Below are 21,987 nucleotides of genomic sequence, written 5' to 3'. Positions count from 1 at the left end.
TTCAGTCCAGCTGTTCACTAGCTTTTGAAAAAGAAAGAAAAAATTGAATTGCCCCTGCTGAAGTAATTTTTAAAACATATCTTTTACTTTCCATTTTTATCTAAGTGGTCCTCCTCTACTTTTTAGAATGTCAAATTGTAGAATTTGCTTACTGAAAGTTTGTGCTTTGGGCACCAAAGAATATTTAGAAATCCTTACAAAAAAAAAAAAAGCAGTGGGAGTGGAAATTTGAAAGAGGACCGCCTAATTCAGCACTGAAACCAGTGTGAGAAGCAGTATGTGTGAGCATGTGTGTGTGTGTATGTGTGTGTGGGGGGGGTGTAAAATGTGTTTTTCAAAGTACTGAGAGGTTGATGGGACTGTTCGATTAGCTCCTCTGAGAAGAAGAGAAAAGGTTCTTGGACCTCTCCCTGTTTCTTCCTTAGAATAATTTGGATGGTATTTGTGATGCAGAAAAGCCTAAGGGAAAAAGAATATTCATTCTGTGTGGTGAAAAATTTTTGAAAAAAAAATTGCCTTCTTCAAACAAGGTATGTCTGATGAATTTCTAAGCTGTGTATATAGTTACTTTCCATTCATTATCATTGAAATGTATTTGTCTTTAAGAAACTACAATACAAAGCTCGACCGAGTAAGCAGCCTGTACAAATTTCAGTTTCAAGAGAGTTGAGATAAAAGTGGATGGTACTTGGCATTCTTGTAAACAACTAGTAATATACATATATATTTATCAATTATAAATAAACTGCATTGATATTAATATTATAACAAGATTTTTACTGTTCCTTTAAACCAATTTAATTATGGTTACAAATAAGTTGAAAAGTATGACATTTGTGTAGAATTTTAAAGTAATTTAAGTCTCTATTATCTTGCTTTTTTAAAAACTTTGCTTGGAATATGTGGAATGTAATAGCAATATAGCAAATTGCTTATAAAGATTGTGAATGGCAGTATGAGAAATGGGCACATTGGTGCTAACTTAAAAGAGAAACTATTTCGCGTGGATCTCTACTTCTCTCTATTCAGACAGATTTCAGTGGAACGTGGCTAGATGTGCGATTCTGTGTCTTGTTTACACTTAAAGTGTTTTCTTAGGCTGAATGCTTCTGTTACTGATAAGCCCAAGAAGGGGCTGGCATTGTTAAGTCTGCCATTGTAGCTCAGCTTTTCACAGGAAGACAGGATATGAAATCTCTTTTAAGTATGATTTGTGTCCAACTAGTATAAACATGAAATAAACGCCTCAAGCACAGGTTAAAGACAGAGGATAAGACTGAATAATTAGACATGACAGTTTTCTCCGAACAACCCACAGCATCTTTGCCATTCCTAAATCAAGAGTGGAATTAAAAATTTTCTTTGGACTTATTGTAAAAATAAAACCAAGCATTCTTGGCCGTGGTGGTTGCTCAAAATTGCGTGTGCTAAGAAAATAGTATTTTGCCGTTACGTTGTGTTGCAATAAATTTGGAAGTTTTGGTGGTAAAGTTCTGAGGTTGTTTTTCCCTTGGTCTCTTGAAAGATGAAAACACCCTGCAGCAAAGCAGGATCAAACACTGTTTGTTTGTGTATTTTCTCTCTATGTGTGTTAGCTGCAAGTGGTAGCTAGTGCTGGTAGGAGACCTGGAAGTGCCCATCTTTTATTTATTGAATTAAAATACCCTCTTTTGTACAAAAAGCTTTAGACAAAGAATTACAAGATTGCAAGGACTTGCATTTTTTATTGCAATATGCTGGTTTCCCAGACTAAGCTTCATTTAAATATATCTTATGCCTCACCACTAAAAACAAATAAAAATACCTTAGGAAGATTGGAAATGCTTAATATCTATCCTAAAACTGTTTAATTCATGAATATTGTTAAGAAGATCTGTCTTTTCCACCAAGTTACTGATCACATGAAGAATAGTTTCTTTCAGAGAAAATACATGAGGTTTGAGAATGGTTCTCAGCTATGATTCCTATAAGACACATTGAATACAGGAAAGCAGTATGGTTCAATGCATGCGCCAAGCCAGGAGTCCTAAATTATAGTAACAGCTCTGCCACTACCTATTACCTTGGAAAACGTATATAACATTTCTTGACTTTTGTTTCCCTCTTTGAAAAACAGAAATAGCAATGCCTGTACACCCTCCCTCCCAGGGCGGCCACAAGGGTCAATAGTGATTCTCAGCTCCAAAGGAGTTTTGAAATGTCAAAACTTCTATAGCAATGTAATCTTGGCCTGGCGCAGTGGCTCACACCTGTAATCCCAGCACTTTGGGAGGCTGAGGTGGGTGGATCACCTGAGGTCAGGAGTTCGAGACCAGCCTGGCCAACATGGTGAAACCCCATCTCTACTAAAAATACAAAAATTAGCCAGGCATGATGGCGGGTGCCTGTAATCCCAGCTACTCGGGAGGCTGAGGCAGGAGAATCACTTGAACCTGGGAGGCAGAGGTTGCAGTGAGCTGAGATCATGCCACTACACTCCAGCCTGGGCAACAAAGTGAGACTTGGTTTCAGAAAAAAAAAAAAGAAAAGAAAAGAAATGTAATCTTTTATTCCCCACATATTAAAAAAAAAAAGATTACTTTAGAAAGCATTTATATAATAAAAACTTCATGGCCCCCAACATGTTCCCATGATGCTGTGTCCACATGTGCAACTTCCCCTCCCCTTGCTAACACTTGGAGGTGTGAGCCAAGTATCAGCAGCAGTGGGGACAAGACAGAACACAATAGGCCTGTCTGTCAGTAGAAGGGCATTTAGCCGTGGTGCATTGGAGAGGTTACTCAATGTCTCCATCTCTATTTCATCACATACGAAATGAAGAAGTTACACAAGATAGTCTCTAAGCTTCCCTCTCAATCCTATGGTTCTATGTACTGGGACCTCTCCATTGTCAAAATGTGGCCAGGAAAATTTCATTGTTGAGACTCTCTGTACATTGCTAAATGAAGAAGTATCGAAATAGTGCTATGAAAATTATGGTATATTTTAAATATGCATGTTTACCTAACCAGAGACTTACATGTATACAAAAATGAAATTTGACATAATTATATTCTTCACAAGACAATTAGATGAGGTTTTATATATATATATACACACACATATATATAGATGTCTCCATATTCTTCAGAAGATGATTAGAGGAGATTATATATATAGATATAGATAGATAGATAGATAGATAGATAGATAGATAGATAGATAGATAGATACACACACACATATACATAGTGTACTGGAGACTGTGGGTCCAAGTTGTATGAAAGACTTTTTTCAGTTTTCTGCTGTATTTCTGTGACTGTCAATATAACCCCATTCGGAAAGAATGTCAAATGCCTTAATTTAAAGCCTTACATGTGAGGTCAAGGCAAAAATGGCCCTTCCTGTGCCATTGGGTCATGTGGGTGTTAGGCAGGAAGCTCTGTTACTTTTTCAATGTGTTAACGTTGGCAAGTTACTTAAAGTCTCTTGGCCTCAGTTTTCTCATCTATAAAATGGGTCTATTATTACTGCCTACCCCACAGAGCTGTGGCAAAGAGGTTTGATCAGTGCCAAATGTTAGTTAATTTTTTTTAATTATATGTGACTATAATAAAGAAATCAGATAAGCTGTGAAACATACCATTTGTAATAATCTTCAAACTTTTACACATTAACTCATCGGATACATTTAGCAAATAGATTCATGGAATTATGTGATATTAATATAATCATTAGAAACTAGTTGCCATCTCTTTATCCAGGGAATCTGAGCTAGTCAATCAATAAATAATAAATAAGAGAGGCAACTTCTGTGATGGTCGTAATCTGAGAAACCTCAAAAGGTCTCCCTCTCACTGTCTTAAAATGTATCTCCCTGTGGTTTGCAGAAGACAGTGAAAATCCTGGCCCTCAAACACACATAGCATTTTGCAAGATGTTGGTGGTGATGATGATGATGGTGGCGGTGGTGGTGGCGATGTTATAATGATTAACCATCATCCCAACAACAACAACAATAATAATAGGACAGGTGTGGTGGCTCATACCTGTGAATCCAACACTTTGGGTGGCTGAAGCAGGAGAATTGCTTGAGGCCAGGAGTTTGAGACCAGCCCAGGCAACATAGTGAGACCTTGTCCCTACTAAAAATTAAAAAATTAGCCAGGCATGGCTGTGCTCGCCTGTAGTCCCAGCTACTAAAGAGGCTGAGGCAGGAAGATAACTTGAGCCCAGGCATTCGAGGTTGCAATGAGCTATGATCATGCACTCCAGCCTTGGTGACAGAGCAAGACCCTATCTCAATTAAATAATAATAATAATAATAACTGCTAACACTTACAGAGCTATTCTTATGTGCCACCCACTGTTCAAGCCCTTTTCATATACCAATTCATTTAACCCTAACAGCAAACATATGAGGTGGGCTCTCACCATCACCGTTATACAGATGAAAAAAACGAAGGCACTGATAAGTTGTGTAAGTTGTCTGAAGCCACACAGCTAGTAAGGGACAGAGCTCAGCTTCAAATCCAAGAGGTCTACTTCCAAAGTCATACTCTTAACCTGCCAGGCAACAGTTACACATGGTCCTGGTTTTTCTGTGACAGCACCAAATTAGTCTTTGCCATCCCTGAAAACATAATTATCAAGCCAAGTGAAATTTCTTTAAAAAAAAAAAAATGTACCTCCTTGCAGGTAGAGACACCGTAGTAATAACAATGGAGAGGTGTGGAGGCAAGGAACTCACAGGGGAAGCTTTGTCAGGAGAAGAGGGCTTTTATTTCTGTCATTCTTGGGTAATCTCCTTTTTGGGTGGATGGGGAAAAGCTGACTAGGGGGAGTTAGGCGGTGCGAGCGGAGGGAACACTGAGGAGACTCCATCATGAACCCTCTGTGTAGCCAGTCTCCAAAACCTTTCCTTTATCTTCACTGGAAGGTTAACTCAGCAGCTTGTCGCAGAAAGAATCATGCTTCCTTATGACTCAAACTACTTCAGCAAATCACTTTCCCTGATAAGGGTCTCTACATTGACAAGACTCTAGTAAACATTTCTCAAATTCTTTCCTTCAGTTTGAGAAAGGCTAAACTTCTGTGTGGACGTGTGGTAAAATTCATAAAAACTGCCCTTCAGGCTATAGTGAGAAGGCATTCTGTTTCTACATTCTTTCTTCTCTTATTCAAAAAGAAAAAGAATATACCTATGCCCTCGGGGGAACCTTACATCTAGTTTCCAAGGGATCAAGTCACTGGCACCTTAATGCTATGTGAATTCCCTCCACCAGGCTTCTTTTTGTTCCAGACAGAGAAAACATGCTTTGGACATAAAGATGCAAGTTAGCTTGCCCAGACCGGCCGTGTTTATACACCATAGTGAGTAAACCTGCACTCCAAAAGGCAAAAAGAATTCGGGGGAAGAGAGATAACATTCAATAACAGCAGGAGCAAATATTTTTTGGGCCACCTCCACATGCTATTCCCATCCCATGTGCTTGGGAAGAAGAGTGAACAAAATCATTTCCATTTTCCCAATCTGGGGGCACATAATAAACAAATACAGTAAGAGGCCTGGTGGTGATAATGGGCTGTGAAAAATGTAAGTAGCAAAGTAGGATGCAGAGAGCAGTCAGGGTGATTATTTGCATTGCATGATTTAGTGAATGTTAAACAGAGAGATGAAGGAAGCCAGGAGGCAACCTATGTGGGTCCCTCAGGGAAGAGCACTCCAGGCAGAGGGAAAAGCAAATGAAACAGCCCTGAGTGGAACCATGCTTGGGAGGCCAGTGTGTCTGCAGCAAGCTGAAGGAGCAGGAAAGGGAAGCCCAAGGGTGTGCTTTGGACAAGCAGACACAGAGCGTGCCATCCTCACATGCCTCAATTTCCCCCAGACACCGCCTACCGCTCACTCACACACTAGGGGGCAGTTCTTGCCTCTGCTCTGGATGAAATCTGTCAGGCCATGCTCAGAGGATTTTTTTTTTAAAAAAAGACCCTGTTCATATTCCACTCCCAAACAATCTTAATTCAGTCATTAACATGTATGTAATACTACATGATCCTTAAAAACATAAAGATGATATTCAAGCTTAAAGTCTCATCCTTCACATCCAGGCTTGCTTTCTGCAGTGGAAAGGGGGCATGATTGAATTTTCTTTCTCTGCCTTGCGCCTTTACCTCTCTTCCCCTTGGCCACCAGCGGTAGTCTCTTCATGTCCAGAGTTGAAGTGGGTACAGGGAGGAAAGGTGAGAGGCAGGGACAGGCCTCACTAGTTGGTACTGTTGTGAGCCAGCATCCAGGTTCCCTGAGCTTCACAGGGGTTTATAGCTGCTTCTTGTTCCTATAGGGCATGTCTGTGGGTGCTGTGAAGATACCCTCCCCTACTGCGTTGGGGATTCCTCACCTGTAGTTCCCTAGATGTTATGAAATAAATCCGTTCTGCCTGGGGATTTACAGTTTCTCCCTCAGCCCTTGGGCAACTGGTAAGCTCTGTCTGGCTGCTTTCTGCCTAGGCTCCTCAGCCCTCCATGCACCTGACTCAGACCAGAGCTAAAACAACCCCAGGCTGACTCTGTCACACAGAGAGTCCTGATTGCCACAAGCTCTTCCCCTCTCCTGTAGAGGACTTAATCATGGGACAGACACCAAGTCTACGGAGGCAGACATCAGCCCCAGAGACACAACTACTCAGCCACTTCAAATTGGGTTAGTGGGCATCCAAGCTGTCTTTTCAAAGGAGCTGATTGAGAACCAAGATCTCTGGCTGATGACCTCTCCATGCAAGAGGTTGCAGAAGCTGAGAGAGGGAGTCAGAGATCAGAGAGCAAAAATTTCTTAAAGACAAGTTGTAGGCATTTTCTCTCCTCTTTCCCCTACCTAGATGCAAAAGAGGAGCAGGTGGCTCCCCTACCCCCACCCCCCCACACCCAGCCCACTTCAGGCAATAGTGAGAGGAGCTTCAAAGAGACCACTTTGGAACATGGAAGTGGTTGGCACCTATTGTCTTGAGGCCTCAACCAAAACTAAGACCAAAGGATCATCTTATTTTAACATCCCATTACACAGTCAATTACAATACACTCAAATGTTTACTTAGATGGGTGTGTTATGCCTGGTTACACTTAAAAATATGCCTGGTGCATCATTTTACACTAAATAACGTTTGCGTGTGAGACAGAGTTGTGAGTTCAGGCTCAAATATGACGCTTGAAAAATCACTTAACCTTATAACTAAGACGACTTTATTATAGAAGGTATGTACTTTACAGTGTGTGTTTTAACAATTGTCAGCCAAGTATCTCAAAAAGCCTGGGATATTGCCATCAAGGTAAAAACAAAGATAAAATCATCTTGTACAGTGGGAAAATTAGATGTTAAATGGAGTTCAGTGTTTGAGGTTTGGGATAGAATTCTGGTTCTGCTACATATTTATTCTATAAGCTTGGGAAGGTTTATTTGTTTGTTTGTTTGGGTTTTTTGTTTGTTTGTTTTTTGGTTTTTTTTGGAGTCTCACTCTGTCGCCAGGCTGGAGTGCAGTGGCACAATCTCGGCTCACTACAACTTCTGCCTTCCGGGGTTTGATTGATTCTCCTGCCTCAGCCTCAGGAGTAGCTGGGATTACAGGTGCACGCCACCATGCCTGGCTAATTTTTGTATTTTTAGTAGAGCTGGGGTTTCACCATGTTGGCTAGGCTGGTCTCGAACTCCTGACCTTAGGTGATCCACCCACCTCGGCCTCCCAAAGTGCTCGGATTACAGGCATGAGCCACCACTCCCGGCCAGCTTGGGCAGTTTATTAAAGTTCTTTAAGTCTCAATTTCCTGCTCTGATGAATGGGCGCAATAGTCCTTACCCAATAGGATCACCATGACAATTAAGTAAAATCACCTGTGTACCGTGTGCAGCATATAGGAAACATGTAGTAAATGATAGTTATTACTATGGGCATCAACTCTACACTTCTAAAACCTCCCAGAAGAAGAGCAAAGGGATCAATCCCATCTCATTTAACAGGCCGCTATATATCCAGGCCAAAATAGTCAGGGGGCCCTGCAGGAGAGTCTGAGGGCTCCTTCAGAGCGGGGATTGTTCCCAGGAAGGCCGCTGAAGTAGGACATTTGGTGCCTGCCTTTGGAGAGCTGGATCTCCTGCTTCTAAATGACTCTGTTTCTACTGGTCCCTGGAAATTCCTGAGGCTTAATCCTCCACAGCCCTCATTTCCTGAGCCACAGACACCATCCTCCACACCCTCCATTTTACCCAGGTCTCTGGTTGCTGGGATTCAAGAATGTGCTTCTGAGAGGCAGCTCCATGTCTGCCTCTCAGAACTCTGTCATCTGAGAGGAGCCCATTCTCTACCGAGCAGCAGAGGGAAGGGTGTGGATCTTGCAGACGCACCCTCATCTTCCTTCCTATCTCAGCTGGAAAGTTTTGCCGGACCTGAGAATGTTTTGCTGTGCTTCAGAATTGAAGGCAGACCAAAAAGCACAGAGTGTTCAGGCTAGTCCAGGCTCTAGGGATCATAGTTGAGCAGAACCAAACACCCAGCTCCAAATTCACAGTAGACGGCCCTTTGGCAACTACAAACCTCAAAGCCCAAAGGGAAGAACGGGGAGGAGGCAAGGCTAATCCACAGTGTCAAACACATTAGGCAAAGAAGTTTGTGATGAGAGAAACTCATCTTCCAAAGCTTCATGAGAATCTTTAAACCACTCACGGTTTCCAGGGTAACTAAGAGGAGCAATCATGGCCCACCTCGTCTTTTTGAGGTCCTAGCCTCTTTCCTTTAGATTTACTGATCTTCGTGCTCCTTTCCATTACACAGGATAAATAACTCTTGGAAGGGGTTCTTTAGAGCTCATTTGGGGCATGCCTGCAAACTAGTATTTTTTTCCCACTGGCAATATAAGATCTAAACTACCACTTCAGAAATGTAATTACTGTTTGCAGTGTCTCTAGAAATCACCATTGGTCAAAGCCTTTGTGGATGTGGTAAGCATTACCATATGTCAGGTTCCTAACACAGTATAAAATAACCGTCTGAAACACACGACCAAAAAAGCCTTTCCCTTTTTGGTTTTCTGACATGTAGAAACATGCCACATGGATCAATGAACCTAATGGCACAGGCATACATCAGCTGTGTACATGGATGAGGTCTTAAACCCCACCCAACTGCCCATGAGGAAACATCTTTGCTGCAGGATTTTCTCTAACTATTGGTGGTGAAAGGTGATCCTGGAGAAGGGGATACACATTCTAGTTATCACAAAAGTACATAGAATATTTATGGGAAGTTCCTAGATTGGAATATCAGTAAGCATAACGTTCTCATAAATACATCGAGAAATAAACATTCTCATAAATCAGTTTCTCAGCCCTGGCGCTATTGGCCTGTGGGGCTGAGCACTTCTTTGTTGTGGAGGCTGTCCTGGGCATTGCAGGATGGTCAGTAGTATCTCTACTCTGGCCTCCACCCACTAGATGCCAGCAGCATCCCCCTCTCTTGTCAAAGTTGTGACAACCCAAAAAGTCTCCAAACACTATTATATGTCTCCTGCGGGACCAAATCACCTCTGGTTGTGAACTACTGTCATAAATATATGAGGAAACTCTACAGCAACATTCTGACAGCATGGTTTCAAGGTCACCCACTTCCACTTTTTATTTCCTGATTATCCTGGACCTTCTCAGTGGCTGTGACAGCTCACAGGATTTCTTGCCACACTTCTTCCCAGAGCTTGGCTTCAGGGTTGGCGTAGCCTCTCTAGGGACCTTCTGCTTTGATGCTACCAAAAGACAAGCACATGTGTCCTTTTCATTTTGAGTGTTTTCATTTTACTACTGATCATTTCAGGGGAACAGGACGTAACTAGAACAATAAATATGAAAAGGGTTTTAATTAAAGCTGCAGGAAGCAGAAACCAACTTAAACTGGCTCAAGTCAAAGGCCCAAAAACATCAATATCATGCACAGGAGACAGAGTCCAGCTGGACCTTCTTCAGACTGGAAATAGAACCTGGAAAGTGGCGAGAAATGAAGGGATATTCTCCCCCTGCTCCTCCCAGGGCCACACACTTATTCTCTCCATCTCTCTCTGCCGTCCTCTTATACATCTTATTCAGGGCCCCATATGACCTGCAACTTGGCGCTCACAGCTTCTGAAGCTTTCAGAATCCCGATTCCAAAATCCCAGGGGAGACCTCAATTGGCTTCAGTTTCTTTTTTTGCTAGATCACAAGCTTTTGACCAACTGAGTCATTTACATTTCAGTGACTGTCATCTCTGCATCTGACAATAATAATTTAGCTGCTTCAGTTGTAGATGTAACCAGGCTTTGAAAAGTGAAAAGTACTATGCAAATGAAGAGTGGCATTTTTATTTTATTATAGCATTATAGAACAAATCATAGAATCATTTGAAACTTACAGTGACAACCGTGTGAGGAGTTGGCAGGGTAGAAAGTGCGCAATATTAAGTTAGAGATCTGGGCTCTGTGACTTTGGCCAAGTCACTTCCCTGCTCTGAATTATAGGAATTATAATGTCCATTTCACCTCCTCAAGGGGCTCTTCGGTGGTTCAAATGAGAAAACAGTTTAGTGAGAAAACTCTCTGCAGACTCTGGTATAAACCCCTATTATTATAGCCTTCTCTAGTTAAAACCACTGTATGGACGGCCACTGCGAGTTAGGTAGCAGTTAGGAATAATTTTTCAGCTGCCAGCCAAGTGAAAGGGAAATGTATTATCTCACATAACAGACAGTCCAGGGGCAGGCCCAGCCCCCAGGCACAAGAGAAATCATAGCTCTGACTCATTTCTCTGTGATTTGCCTGGCTGCCCTCCTCCCCTCGAGTTAGCATTTTCCTCGGCTGGACTTTTCTCGTGGTCACAAGATGGCAGCCAGCAGACCCCCAACAACTTGCCCCCTTGTTCATTTCCAACAAGAGAGGCACCCTCTCCCCAAAAAACATAGGCTTCAGGTCCTTCCATTCTGCCTGTTACAACCTGGGACACAGCCCACCTGGACTAGTAACTAGTATGATCACCTGGCAAGGGCCTGGTGCTGATGGGCCCAAGCCTGGAGCAATTGCCAGCAAGCGGGGATGTTTAACCATCCTTGCCTTATGCCTCGAATTGGGATCTGCCCGGGAGCTGTGGATGGACCCGCTTCCTCTCAGTGGCCGGGCTGCACTGATTTCCTTTACCAAATCGGGATTCTATTAGGAAGGAGGAAGGGGAAAACGATGCTCTGCGTAGGCCACCAACAGTGTCCATCCAGTCCACGTAGCCTGACTCAGAGTACATCTTCAATAGCCTTGTGCATTCTTAGGAACCACCATATTGAGAAAAGACAAAATTTCCCCTGCCTTCCTTACCTACTTGGCTCACATTTTCTGCCGGAATTTCTTTAGGGAAAAAAAAAAGAGAAGTAAAGAAGAATTGGGAAGAGAAGAAAAATCAAGAAAGAAAGAAAAACTACTGTCCCCTCTGGCACTCTCTCTCTTTCACAGAATCCTGGGGGATTGTAGTGATGACCCTAAGGTGGCTGCTGGTGTTGTGGCAACAGGAAATGCAGTGTTTCAGACCTCAGCCAGAGGAAAACATCTGTATGAAGGTTTACATACAGATAGAGGCCACCATCACATTGTAAAGGACCTCCCCACCCCCCACCTAGTGCCAGCTTCCTTTTCCCGTCCTCACCAGATCAACCCACATCCACTGACAAGCGGAGGAGGCTTTACGGTCAGGCAGAGATGAAGAAAGCAAGGCTGCAGATGTGGCCTCTCCCCATTCAGAGATGTCTGTCCTCAAGGGATTTTTGGCATTTTGGAAACACAGCACAAGCCTCTTATAACTAGTAAATGTTTCCAGATGGATACTGGCTCTTTCTACCTCATGGACAAAGAGTATGGTTGGGTGCTCCCCGATGTAGCATTGTAGATCAGACAAACACCAACATTACATAAATCCTACATGTCTGCTAGGGCAGATTTTTTTCCAAGCGAGTGGCTCAAGTAAGCCTCTAGGGGGCTTATTAAAAATGATGAATGCAAAAGTAATTTTTAAGCCCTCCATGTCTCCCTGTTGCCTAAAGGATCAGTTCCACATTCTTTAGGCATGACATTCAAGGCTGACATGGCCCTTCATCCCTCTCTGACAGTCTGATTCCTCTCCCAGCCTGGCTGAACAACTCCCAGTTCTGAAGCTCCTCTGTCGCTGGATCCTGTCCTTTCCTGTTCACTCATTCATTGTTTTCCAACCTGCCAATTAAATTCGAGCCCCTCCCAGTCCCCACGTTTCAGGCGTATGTGCCCATCCCCCCTTTTGCCATCACTGCACCCCTAGCAGCAGAGGTTCCCAATGCTGTCTGCACAGTAGAGTCACCTGGAAAGCTTTAAAACAATATTGGGCCAGGCACAATGACTCACACCTGTAATCCCAGCATTTTGGGAAGCCGAGGCGGGCAGATCACCTGAAGTCAGAAGTTCAAGACGAGCGTGACCAACAAGGTGAAACCTCATCTCTACTAAAAATACAAAAATTAGCCAGGTATGGTGGTGGACGCCTGTAATCCCAGCTACTTGGGAGGTTGAGGCAGAAGAATCGCTTGAACCCGGGAGGTGGAGGCTGCAGTGAGCCCAGATCACACCACTGCACTCCAGCCTGAGTGACAGAGCGAAACTCCGTCTCAAAAATAAATAAATAAAACAATATCGATGTCAACTCAGGTCAATTAAATTAGAATGAAGATGGAGTAAGTGCACGTACTATGAAACAGCTATGGCAAGGGGAGAAATGCAGAGCTTCTGGACTTAGAATGTTTGAATCCAGCTCCTCTTCCTCCTAGCCTTGGAAAGTCCGTAACCTTTGCATGCTTCCAATTCCTTACCTCTAAAATGAAGGCAAGAAATAGTCTCTACCTCATCGGGTTGTTGTGAAGATTAAATGAGTTAATATATTACTGACACTTAGTATATGTTCAGCAAATGTTAATTATGATGCATGCATGCCAGTCTCCCGCAGGAAGACTCAAAGCAACTTGATGCCAGGACCTGCATCTTGTTTCTGCCTGGCACATAGTACATATACTTTTATTTTTTCATGATTAATGGATCCATGAAAGAAGATGAATTTTGGTTTTAGGAAATCAGGGCGATTTATATAGAAGAGGTGGCCCAGGAGCTGAAGCTTGAAAGATGGATGGGTTTGTGGTGAGGGTTGGTAAAGTAGTCCAGATAGAACAATAATGTGAATGTGAGCCAAGGTACTGACATGCAGAGTGTGGAGAAAAGACCAAAAGCCCAGGTGTGCTGGGGTCAAAAGAGAGGATTACTCAGGAAAATTGCAGTGAGATGGTGTTGAAAGGGAAGGCAGGCCATTTCATGATGAGTTTTTAATGCCTCACTAAGGAATTTGAGCTTTATTCTGTAGAGAATGAGTGGACTATGAAGAAGAATTCTGAACAGGTGAATGCACAATCAGACCTGTGCTTTAGGAAGCTGATCCTTTCCAACTGAAAGAAAGAGTGACCTGGAGCAATGAGCAAGAGTGAATTAGGAGATTGCTGCAGCTTCCCATTTGAGATCAACATTGTCTGTATATGTTGTCTTCCTAACAGACCACATATAATGAAGCTCTGCAGACTCTATCTGGTTTATGTTAATTGAATCACTGCTCAATTTGGTGGTGGAAGTGATAATGATAACAACAATACTTCTTAAGTGTCCCTTTCAATTTCAAGAGTTTTTTCATTATTTCATTTTTATATTTTATTAATATTGGATTTATTAACATATATGCACAGGGTAAAGATTTAAATAGGACAAAATGGTAAGACTCCTTCCCGTCTCTGATCACCACTTACCCAGTTCTCTTTCCCTGACACAACCACTGTTAGTGGGTTCTAGTGAAAACGCCTCCCACTTTCTAGGCATGAAGAATATATATATTTAAAGTATAGAGTCTGATAAGTTTTGGCATATGAATACTGTGAAACCATCACTACATCAAGATAATGAACATATCCATCTCCAAATTTTTCATGTGTTCCTTTGCCATCTTTTACTTCTGCCCTTATGTCTCCAAGACTCTCCACTCCCACTCCCCAGGCTCCTGGATACCACTGATGTGCTCTTTGTTACTACAGAGTACAGTTTCTAGATGCAATGTAATGATATGAATGTAAAATTGAACAAAATATACTCTTTTCTGTCTGACTGGTTTCACTTAACATAATTATTTTGAGATTCATTCATATTGTTTTCTGTATCAATTGTTCATTCCTTTTTATTGCTGAGTAGTATTTCATTGTATGGATAAACCACAATGTGTTTATCCATTTATCTGTTGATAGATTTTGCATTGTTCCCAGTTTGGAGCTATGAGAAACAAAGCTGTTAAAAATACACATGCAGAAGTCATTGTACAGACATATACTTTCATTCCTCTTGGGAAAATGCCTGGAAGTGAAATGGCTGCAACATGTGGTGGGAATATATTTAGCTTTTTAACTTTTTGAGATACTACCAAACTGTTTTCCAAAGTAGTTGTACCATTTTACCTTCCTGTTAGCAATTATTCCAGTCCTCCACATCCTCACCAACACTTGGTAGTATGAGTCTTTTTAATTTTAGTCATTCTTTCTCCAAGTTGCTTTTGCATGCATTGCCACATTCAATTCCCAATGGACTTGCTCTAATTTTTACATTTCCTGGTCACCAGTGCTGAACATTGTCAAGTGTCTTCTTCTTGCTGTGGTCTTTATTTTCCCTGCTTAAATTACTTTTCTCTTTCTTTGCCTTTTTACACTTCCTCCACATTTGACAAAGTGCATTCTTCTCATACATCTTTAACTGACGAGTAATTTGCCCCTTATCTGTAAATCTCAAGCATTTTGATACAGAGATTTAAGAAAAGTCCATTTTCCTTTTTCAATCTTAACAAGATGCAACCTGCAGATTGTCTTAGACACAAGGGGTAGAAAGAAGCGTACAGGATCAGGAGCCATGAAACCCAGGCTTGACTTTGGGTATGTGACCTTGAATAAGTCACTTACCCACTGCAGACCTCAGTTCCCTTATCTTTAAAATGGGAATGGTGCATACTCCACATCCTGCACAAGTTTACTGTGAAGAACAAGTTTGTATTTACTCACTTTCCCAACAAACGTGTATCGTTGTGCCCACTACCAAACACTATTCCAGGCTCTAGAAACTGAACAGTGAACAAAATAGACAACTCTAGAAATGCACATGAAGTCACTTTATTTAAAACTCTGTGAAAAACTATATAAATATAAAGCAATATTATTATTTATTACCAACTTGCTCTCTTCTAACTGTGGGCAGAAAGAGAGATTTAATGAAATTTGTTGTGCTAAACCACTTACACTAATGTATACTCTTTTTTCACAACCAGGCTTCATTTGCCTCACCAGAACTACATATTTGGGATTCTTTATGTTATATCTCATGGCACAATCCATAAATTTGTGAATCAGTAACACATTCTTTTGGAAGCCCCTATTGTTCAGTTTTTGTTAGAACCCGGGTGAGCACATGAGGAATTAGGGCTCCAGCGTTACCATGTGCCCCACAGCTCTGTGACATTGGACTGCCTCCAGAAACTGCTTAATGGTGCTGGTGGCAGTCCTCATGCTCAGCCTTGGCAATGGCTGAGAGAGGGTTTGATTTTTTTTTCACACATTTCAAAAGGCACATTTACATTTTAAGTGCTTGAGTAAACAGACCAAGCAAGCGTAGAAATTGCAGTGGTGAGAAAGAAACTTCAAGTATTCTAAGACACTAGAGTGATTCTGGTCAGGTTCCATTATTGATAAGCCAACACTTGGGTGAGATCTCGGGGATTAGAGCATCTCCCGGAATCCCTTTGGTTTTTATCCATTCATTCCAGCTTCTGAAGGTCATGTCCATCATGACTCTAAAGTTGTAGGACAGATCTGAGAGCACTTCTCTCCGCTCTCCGCCTTCCCTTTGGGTTTGTTTGTTGATTAACAATAGTATCAACACTGCTTTATTAGTTTTTATTGAGATATAATTCACATACCATAAAATATGCCATTTAAAGTGTATAATTTGGCCGGGGGTGGTGGCTCACACCTGTAATCCCAGACTTTGGGAGGCTGAGGCGGGTGGATCATGAGGTCAGGAGTTCCAGACCGGCCTGGCCAACGTGGTGAAACCCCGTCTATACTAAAAATATAAAAATTAGCCAGGTATGGTGGCAGGCACCTGTAATCTCAGCTACTCGGAAGGCTGAGGCAGAGAATTGCTTGAACCTGGGAGGTGGAGGTTGCAGCGAGCTGAGATTGCGCCATTGCACTCCAGCCTGGGTGACAGAGCGAGACTCCGTCTCAATCAATCAATCAACCAATCAAATAAAGTGTATAATTCAGTAGTTTCTAATGTATTCATAAGATTGTCTTCCCTTTGTTTTGTTTCCTCTTTAAATTTCCTAGGGAAAAGGGAGAGCCCTCATTACTCACACATTGATTCAACACATATTTACTGAGCACCCAAAAACTCAAATAAAAATCCCTGCCCTTTTGGAGCTTGCATCATAGTAGGGAGCACCATAAAAAAATAAAATAAGTAAAGTATAAAGTATGTCAGAAGTGATAAGTCAATGGAGAAGAAGACAGTAGGAAAGGGATAGGGTATATTCATTGGTGGTGGGTGAGGTGGGAGGAGGATTGTGATTTTAAATTGGATAACTAGGGAATGTCTCATGACAGGTAACATTTAAGCAAAGATTTGAAAGAAATGAGGGAGCAAGTCATGTGCTTATCCAGGGGAATGGCATCCAGCCAGAGGAAAAGGTAGTACAAGTGCAGAGACCCTGAGGTAAGAGGTGTTCCAGAAACAGCCAAGAGGCTGGTGTGGCTGAAGATTACTAACTGAGCAGGAGAATCATGAGAAATGAGAACAGAAGGGTTGACGGAGGCCAAATCAAGCAGGGTCTTGAGCCACTTGTAAAGGCTTCGGCTTTTCTTCTGAGTAAGACGGGGAGCCACTGTGGAGTGTCAGCCAAGAAATGCCATGAACCAATTTACTTCGAATAGGATCATGCTGGCTGCTCTGTGGACTGCAGAGGACAAAGGAAGAAGGGAACCGCCTAGTTATGAGGCTAATTGCAATAATCTAGGTGGGACAGGGCAGAACCTACCACAGATGGCATTGGTAATGCTGAGATGCTGAGAAATGGTCAGTTTCTGGATAGACTTTGAATATAGCGCCAACAGGATTGGCTGGTGGAGAGCATGTGGGGTGTAAGAGAAAGAGAAAGAGAAGTCAAGGATAACTCAGATGAAATCTGCAATGTTGAGTGGTAACAGCCAATTAATGGGGCTGCATAGGTGGGTCCAATAGGACAACTTGGCATACTGCATTTATCCAATAGGAAAGTTAAACACTCAGGCTTGAAGATACGTAAATTGTTCTGGAGTTTCTCAAGTTAATAAAAAACAAAAAAAGTACCTGTTATCACACTATTTCCAAAATATAATCTGGCTACTTAAACACCAAGTTGCCAAACAGATTGTAATGTGATTTTGTTTTTATTTTGAAGCTAAAGACGTAACCAGTGGCCAGCTACCTTAATTGGGAAATTTAACACATTGCAATTGTTGTTGGAAAATAACAAAGTGATCAGTTCTGTTTGGGGTTACTCTTGCTGCTTAATTTAATTGCTTGTAATAAAGCTTTCATATACTAAACAACTTTAAGTTAATTGCATTGAGTACTTGTATATTATCTCAACCCATAATCTAATAATTGCTTTTTATTAATAAATATGCATAGCAGTGTATCAAATATTGGATAGAAGCTTATACTGGGCCTAGCTAGTACTAGATTGTGATTATCTCTTTCTAGATCTCCATTCAGTGATGTCACTTTGGTGGCTTCAAAATCAGCCATGGTAGGAGGATTTGCTACCACAGAAACTGACAACCTCTGCAGATCAGGGCTTTTATCTCTTGTTTTTTTAACCAGTACACCACTGAACAGAGCAGAGGGTAGAGTTATGAATGCCAGCTTTGGGCCACACAACCATGGCACTGGAGGGAGGGGGGATATAGTGGAAGCCATCTGTCCAGAGGGGAGGAGTGTTTTACTACCATTGACATTGTTTAAAATTGCTAGCTCATAAGGATAATAAAAGGCAGACCAACTTTAAGTCTTTTCATTCTCCACAAACAAACTTCTCCCTTATTGCCTGTGCCCAGGGCAGATTCCTCCACCCACTTTTACCTCCATTCCAATCCTATTCACCACCTTGGACCATGGTTATGACATTTAACTTCTCTAAGTCTTAGTTTCCTCGTCTGTTCAATGAGGATCATAAAACCTACCGTGGTGACGTATTGTGTGGATTCAAAACAATACAGAATGCACAGAATATACTCAATTAATAGTAGTATCAGTAAACCTTTGACAGTGTCGTCATAGCCTTAAGAGAAAGATGAGAACTCCCTTATAGATCATCAGCATTTTCATATCTATTGCACTCTCCAATATCTGGGTCTCTGTTGGCATTGTTCCCCCACTTGGAGCCACTTCTCTCCTATTTCTGCATGTTCAAAGTCTGTTCATTCTTCAAAGTTGACCCAGTTGCTACCATCTCTATGAGGCTTTCTCTTATTCCCATGACTGCCATAGTCTCTCTCCTTCTAAAATTTCTGGCCCTTGGGGAATCTCTAGCACTACCCCACACCTACTGGATTAGAACCTGCACTTTAACAAGAGCCCCAGGTGATGAGTATACACATTAAGATTTAAGAAGCCAGCCGGGCTCAGGGGCTCACGCCTGTAATTCCAGCACTTTGGGAGGCAGAGGCAGGTGGATCACAAGGTCAGGACTTCAAGACCACATGGCCAAGATGCTGAAACCCAGTCTCTACTAAAAATACAAAAATCAGCCAGGCATGGTGGCACATGCCTGTAATCCCAGCTACTTGGGAGGCTGAGGCACAGAATTGCTTAAACTTGGGAGGCAGAGGTTGTAGTGAGCCGAGATCACACCACTGTACTCCAGCCTGGGTGACAGAGAGAGACTACGTCTAAAAAAAAAAAAAAAAAAGATTTAAGAAGCCCGACTCAAAACCACTGGTTCTCAAACTTGGATGTATGTTGGATTTACTCCAGAAGTTGTTAAAAACTTAATTAACTAGACCCCAACCCAAGAGAGACTTATTCAACTGGTCTGGGGTACAGCCTGGGCATCAGAATTTTTTTAAACTCCCAGGTGATACTATTAAATAATATGCAGCAAAGTTTGAGAACCACTGCTCTACAAACTTCCCCTTATACTCTCTTATGAGGCCTTAACATTCTCTTATGCAATTTAACATGGTTATTTGTGTCCACTTATGTTTTTCCACCTATATTAAACTGTAAGTCTTTCAAGGGTGAGAATTGTTTTTTAATTCAATTTTTAGCACTTTCTAACAAAACATAGCCATATAATAGGAGTTTAATAAATATTTATCAAATGAATAGTGAAGTATTAATAATTGTAATATAAATATGTTTTCTGAATGCCATAAACGTGGCTTTCATCCTAATTAGAAGACTACTTGGACATATTCTCAAAATTGTAGAGTTATTTCCTCTTCAGTTCTAAGTAAACATCAAATATTTGAAGAATTGGAGGCTGGTGGCCAGAATGGGCTTTCTAACTGAGAATAGCATCTCTGGGTACCAGCAAGGCCAGCCACTGACATCTCTATGTGCTGCTTATGGAAATCTATAGCCTGGAATCGTAAGACTCCAGAGGGCAATGCAAAATGATGCAGTCCATTCCCACACACTGTGTGCATCCAAATCAGAACCCCCGGCTGAAATATGATGATGTTATTGTTTCTTTCTCTCCAGGGTGTCATTCTGATATTTATGAGGACTGTTGTTCTCACTATGAAGGCATCTGTTATTGAAATGTTCCTTGGTAAGTACTTTTATATGTGTATCTGGATACCCTTTTAAAATTTTCCTAAGATCCAAAGAATCTAGCCAAGAAAAGTTTTAAACCAAGACAGAGCATATAAACAACACAGTGTATCATTTTATAAGAAACATTTTGAAGAGATGTTTTAAGCAAGAATGTTAAGCAAAGATCAAATTCAGGATGCATGTGTATGTGTTTTTATGTAAAGCAAATACTGTATATATATTACATATATGTCGTGGTATATTACCTATTGCACACACACATACACACACCTAGCTTGTGTATTCCTCAGCAATTAGCAAGTATTTCAGATACAGCATATTTGCAGATTGTAAATTTAAGGATCTTCTTATTTCTTAATTTCGCAAACGAACAAAAATTCTTACCGCTGACATGGCTCTACCTATAGCATTAGCAACTCACGCTTTTAGAGATGATTCTTTTTTTTTTTTTTTTTTTGAGATAGAGTCTCACTCTCTTGCCCAGGCTGGAATGCAGTGGAGTGATCTCAGCTCACTGCAACCTCTGCCTCCCAGGGTCAAGCGATTCTCCCACCTCAGCCTCCCAAGTAGCTGGGATTACAGGTGCACGCCACCATGCCTGGTTAATTTTTGCATTTTTAGTAGAGACGGGGTTTCACCATGCTGGCCAGGCTGGTCTTGAACTCCTGACCTCGTGATCCACCCACCTCAGCCTCCCAAAGTGCTGGGATTACAGGCGTGAGCCACCATGCCCAGCCAGAGATTTTTTTTTTTTTTTTTTTGAGATGGAGTCTCACTCTGTCGCCCAGGCTGGAGTGCAGTGGCACAATCTCGGCTCACTGCAAGCTCTGCCTCCCGGGTTCACCCCATTCTCCTGCCTCAGCCTGGGACTACAGGCTCCCACCATCACGCCCGGCTAATATGTGTGTGTGTGTGTGTGTGTGTGTGTGTGTGTGTGTGTGTGTGTGTGTGTGTGTGTGTGTTTAGTAGAGATGGGGTTTCACCGTGTGAGACAGGGTTTCACCGTGTTAGCCAGGATGGTCTCGATCTCCTGACCTTGTGATCCTCCTGCCTCAGCCTCCCAAAGTGCTGGGATTGCAGGCATGAGCCACCGCACCCGGCCCAGAGATGATTTTTTTAAAAAGAATCCATTATCACCAGAGTACGCAATCTTGGATAGGCCCTTGAAGAGCAGTAGGTCAACTAGAAGTGCTCAACTGAAGTGCTGAGGGGTTCAGGGCCAAGCCCAAGGGTAATCTTCCATTAAGCTTGGCCCCACTGTGCCTTATCAGGTAGAGTAACCCTGTGGAGCATTGTGAAACTACTGCCAGGAAGTAGCACAGAAGCCTTTCAGACAGTCTGTTAGTTTGCCAGGGCTGCTGTAACAAAACACCACAATCTGGGTGGATTAGGACAACAAAAACCCATTCTCTCCACCCTCTGGAGACTAAAAGTCCAAAATCAGTGTCAAGAGGGTTGGTTCTTTCAGAGGGCTGCAAGGGAGGAATCTGTTCCATGTCTCTCTCCTAGCTTCTGGCTGTTTGCTGGCAATCTTTGGGTTTCTTTGGCCTGTACATGTATCACCCTGATCGCTGCCTTCATCTTCACGTGGTATTCTCCCTGTAGTTGTGTCTGCCTGCACATTTTCCGTTTTTATAATGACATCAGTCATATTGGATTAGAGGCACACCCTACTCCAGTATGACCTCATCCTAACTTAACATTATATCTGCAATGAACCCATTTCCAAATAAGGTCACATTCTAAGATACAGGGGCTTAGGACTTCAACATATAAATTTGAGGGCACATAATTCAACTCATAATATAATGAGAGTGCTTAAGGTCTGTTCAGAGGGTGTGTACCTGGCAGAACTGGGGACTGGAAGAGAAGAAGGTAATACAGCTGGGAAGGCAAGGGGGCTCCAGGCATGGTGGAAGGAGTATTGGACCAGGAGTCAAAAGGAGGATATGGGTTCTAGTCCTGACTCCACCATCAACTTGCCAATTTTGTCAAGTCACTCATCTTCTCAGAGCTTCCTGCAAATTATATGTTTGAGCT

The 21,987-nt window shown here is 42.1% G+C and overlaps 1 protein-coding gene across 3 annotated transcripts in view; it reads left to right on the top strand.

Annotated features, from left to right (window-relative positions):
- Positions 1–234: 234 nt before the first annotated feature.
- VIT (vitrin) overlaps positions 235–21,987 on the top strand; it is a 118,248-nt gene continuing 96,495 nt past the window's right edge. Inside the window, exons 1-2 of one of the 3 annotated variants that reach the window (XM_019020605.4) lie at positions 235–530; positions 19,873–19,942. In XM_019020605.4, the coding sequence (XP_018876150.4) occupies positions 19,891–19,942 (52 nt within the window). In that variant the 5' untranslated portion in view covers positions 235–530; positions 19,873–19,890. The remainder of the gene's footprint in view (positions 531–19,872; positions 19,943–21,987) is intronic. The other 2 variants (XM_055377712.2, XM_055377714.2) reach the window with 2 other exon arrangements.

The sequence above is a fragment of the Gorilla gorilla genome, chromosome 12 (assembly GCF_029281585.2).
Source record: "Gorilla gorilla gorilla isolate KB3781 chromosome 12, NHGRI_mGorGor1-v2.1_pri, whole genome shotgun sequence".
Lineage (NCBI taxonomy): Eukaryota > Metazoa > Chordata > Mammalia > Primates > Hominidae > Gorilla > Gorilla gorilla.
The sequence above is the reverse complement of the archived record's forward strand: the minus strand, read 5'-3'. Positions and strand labels throughout refer to the sequence as shown.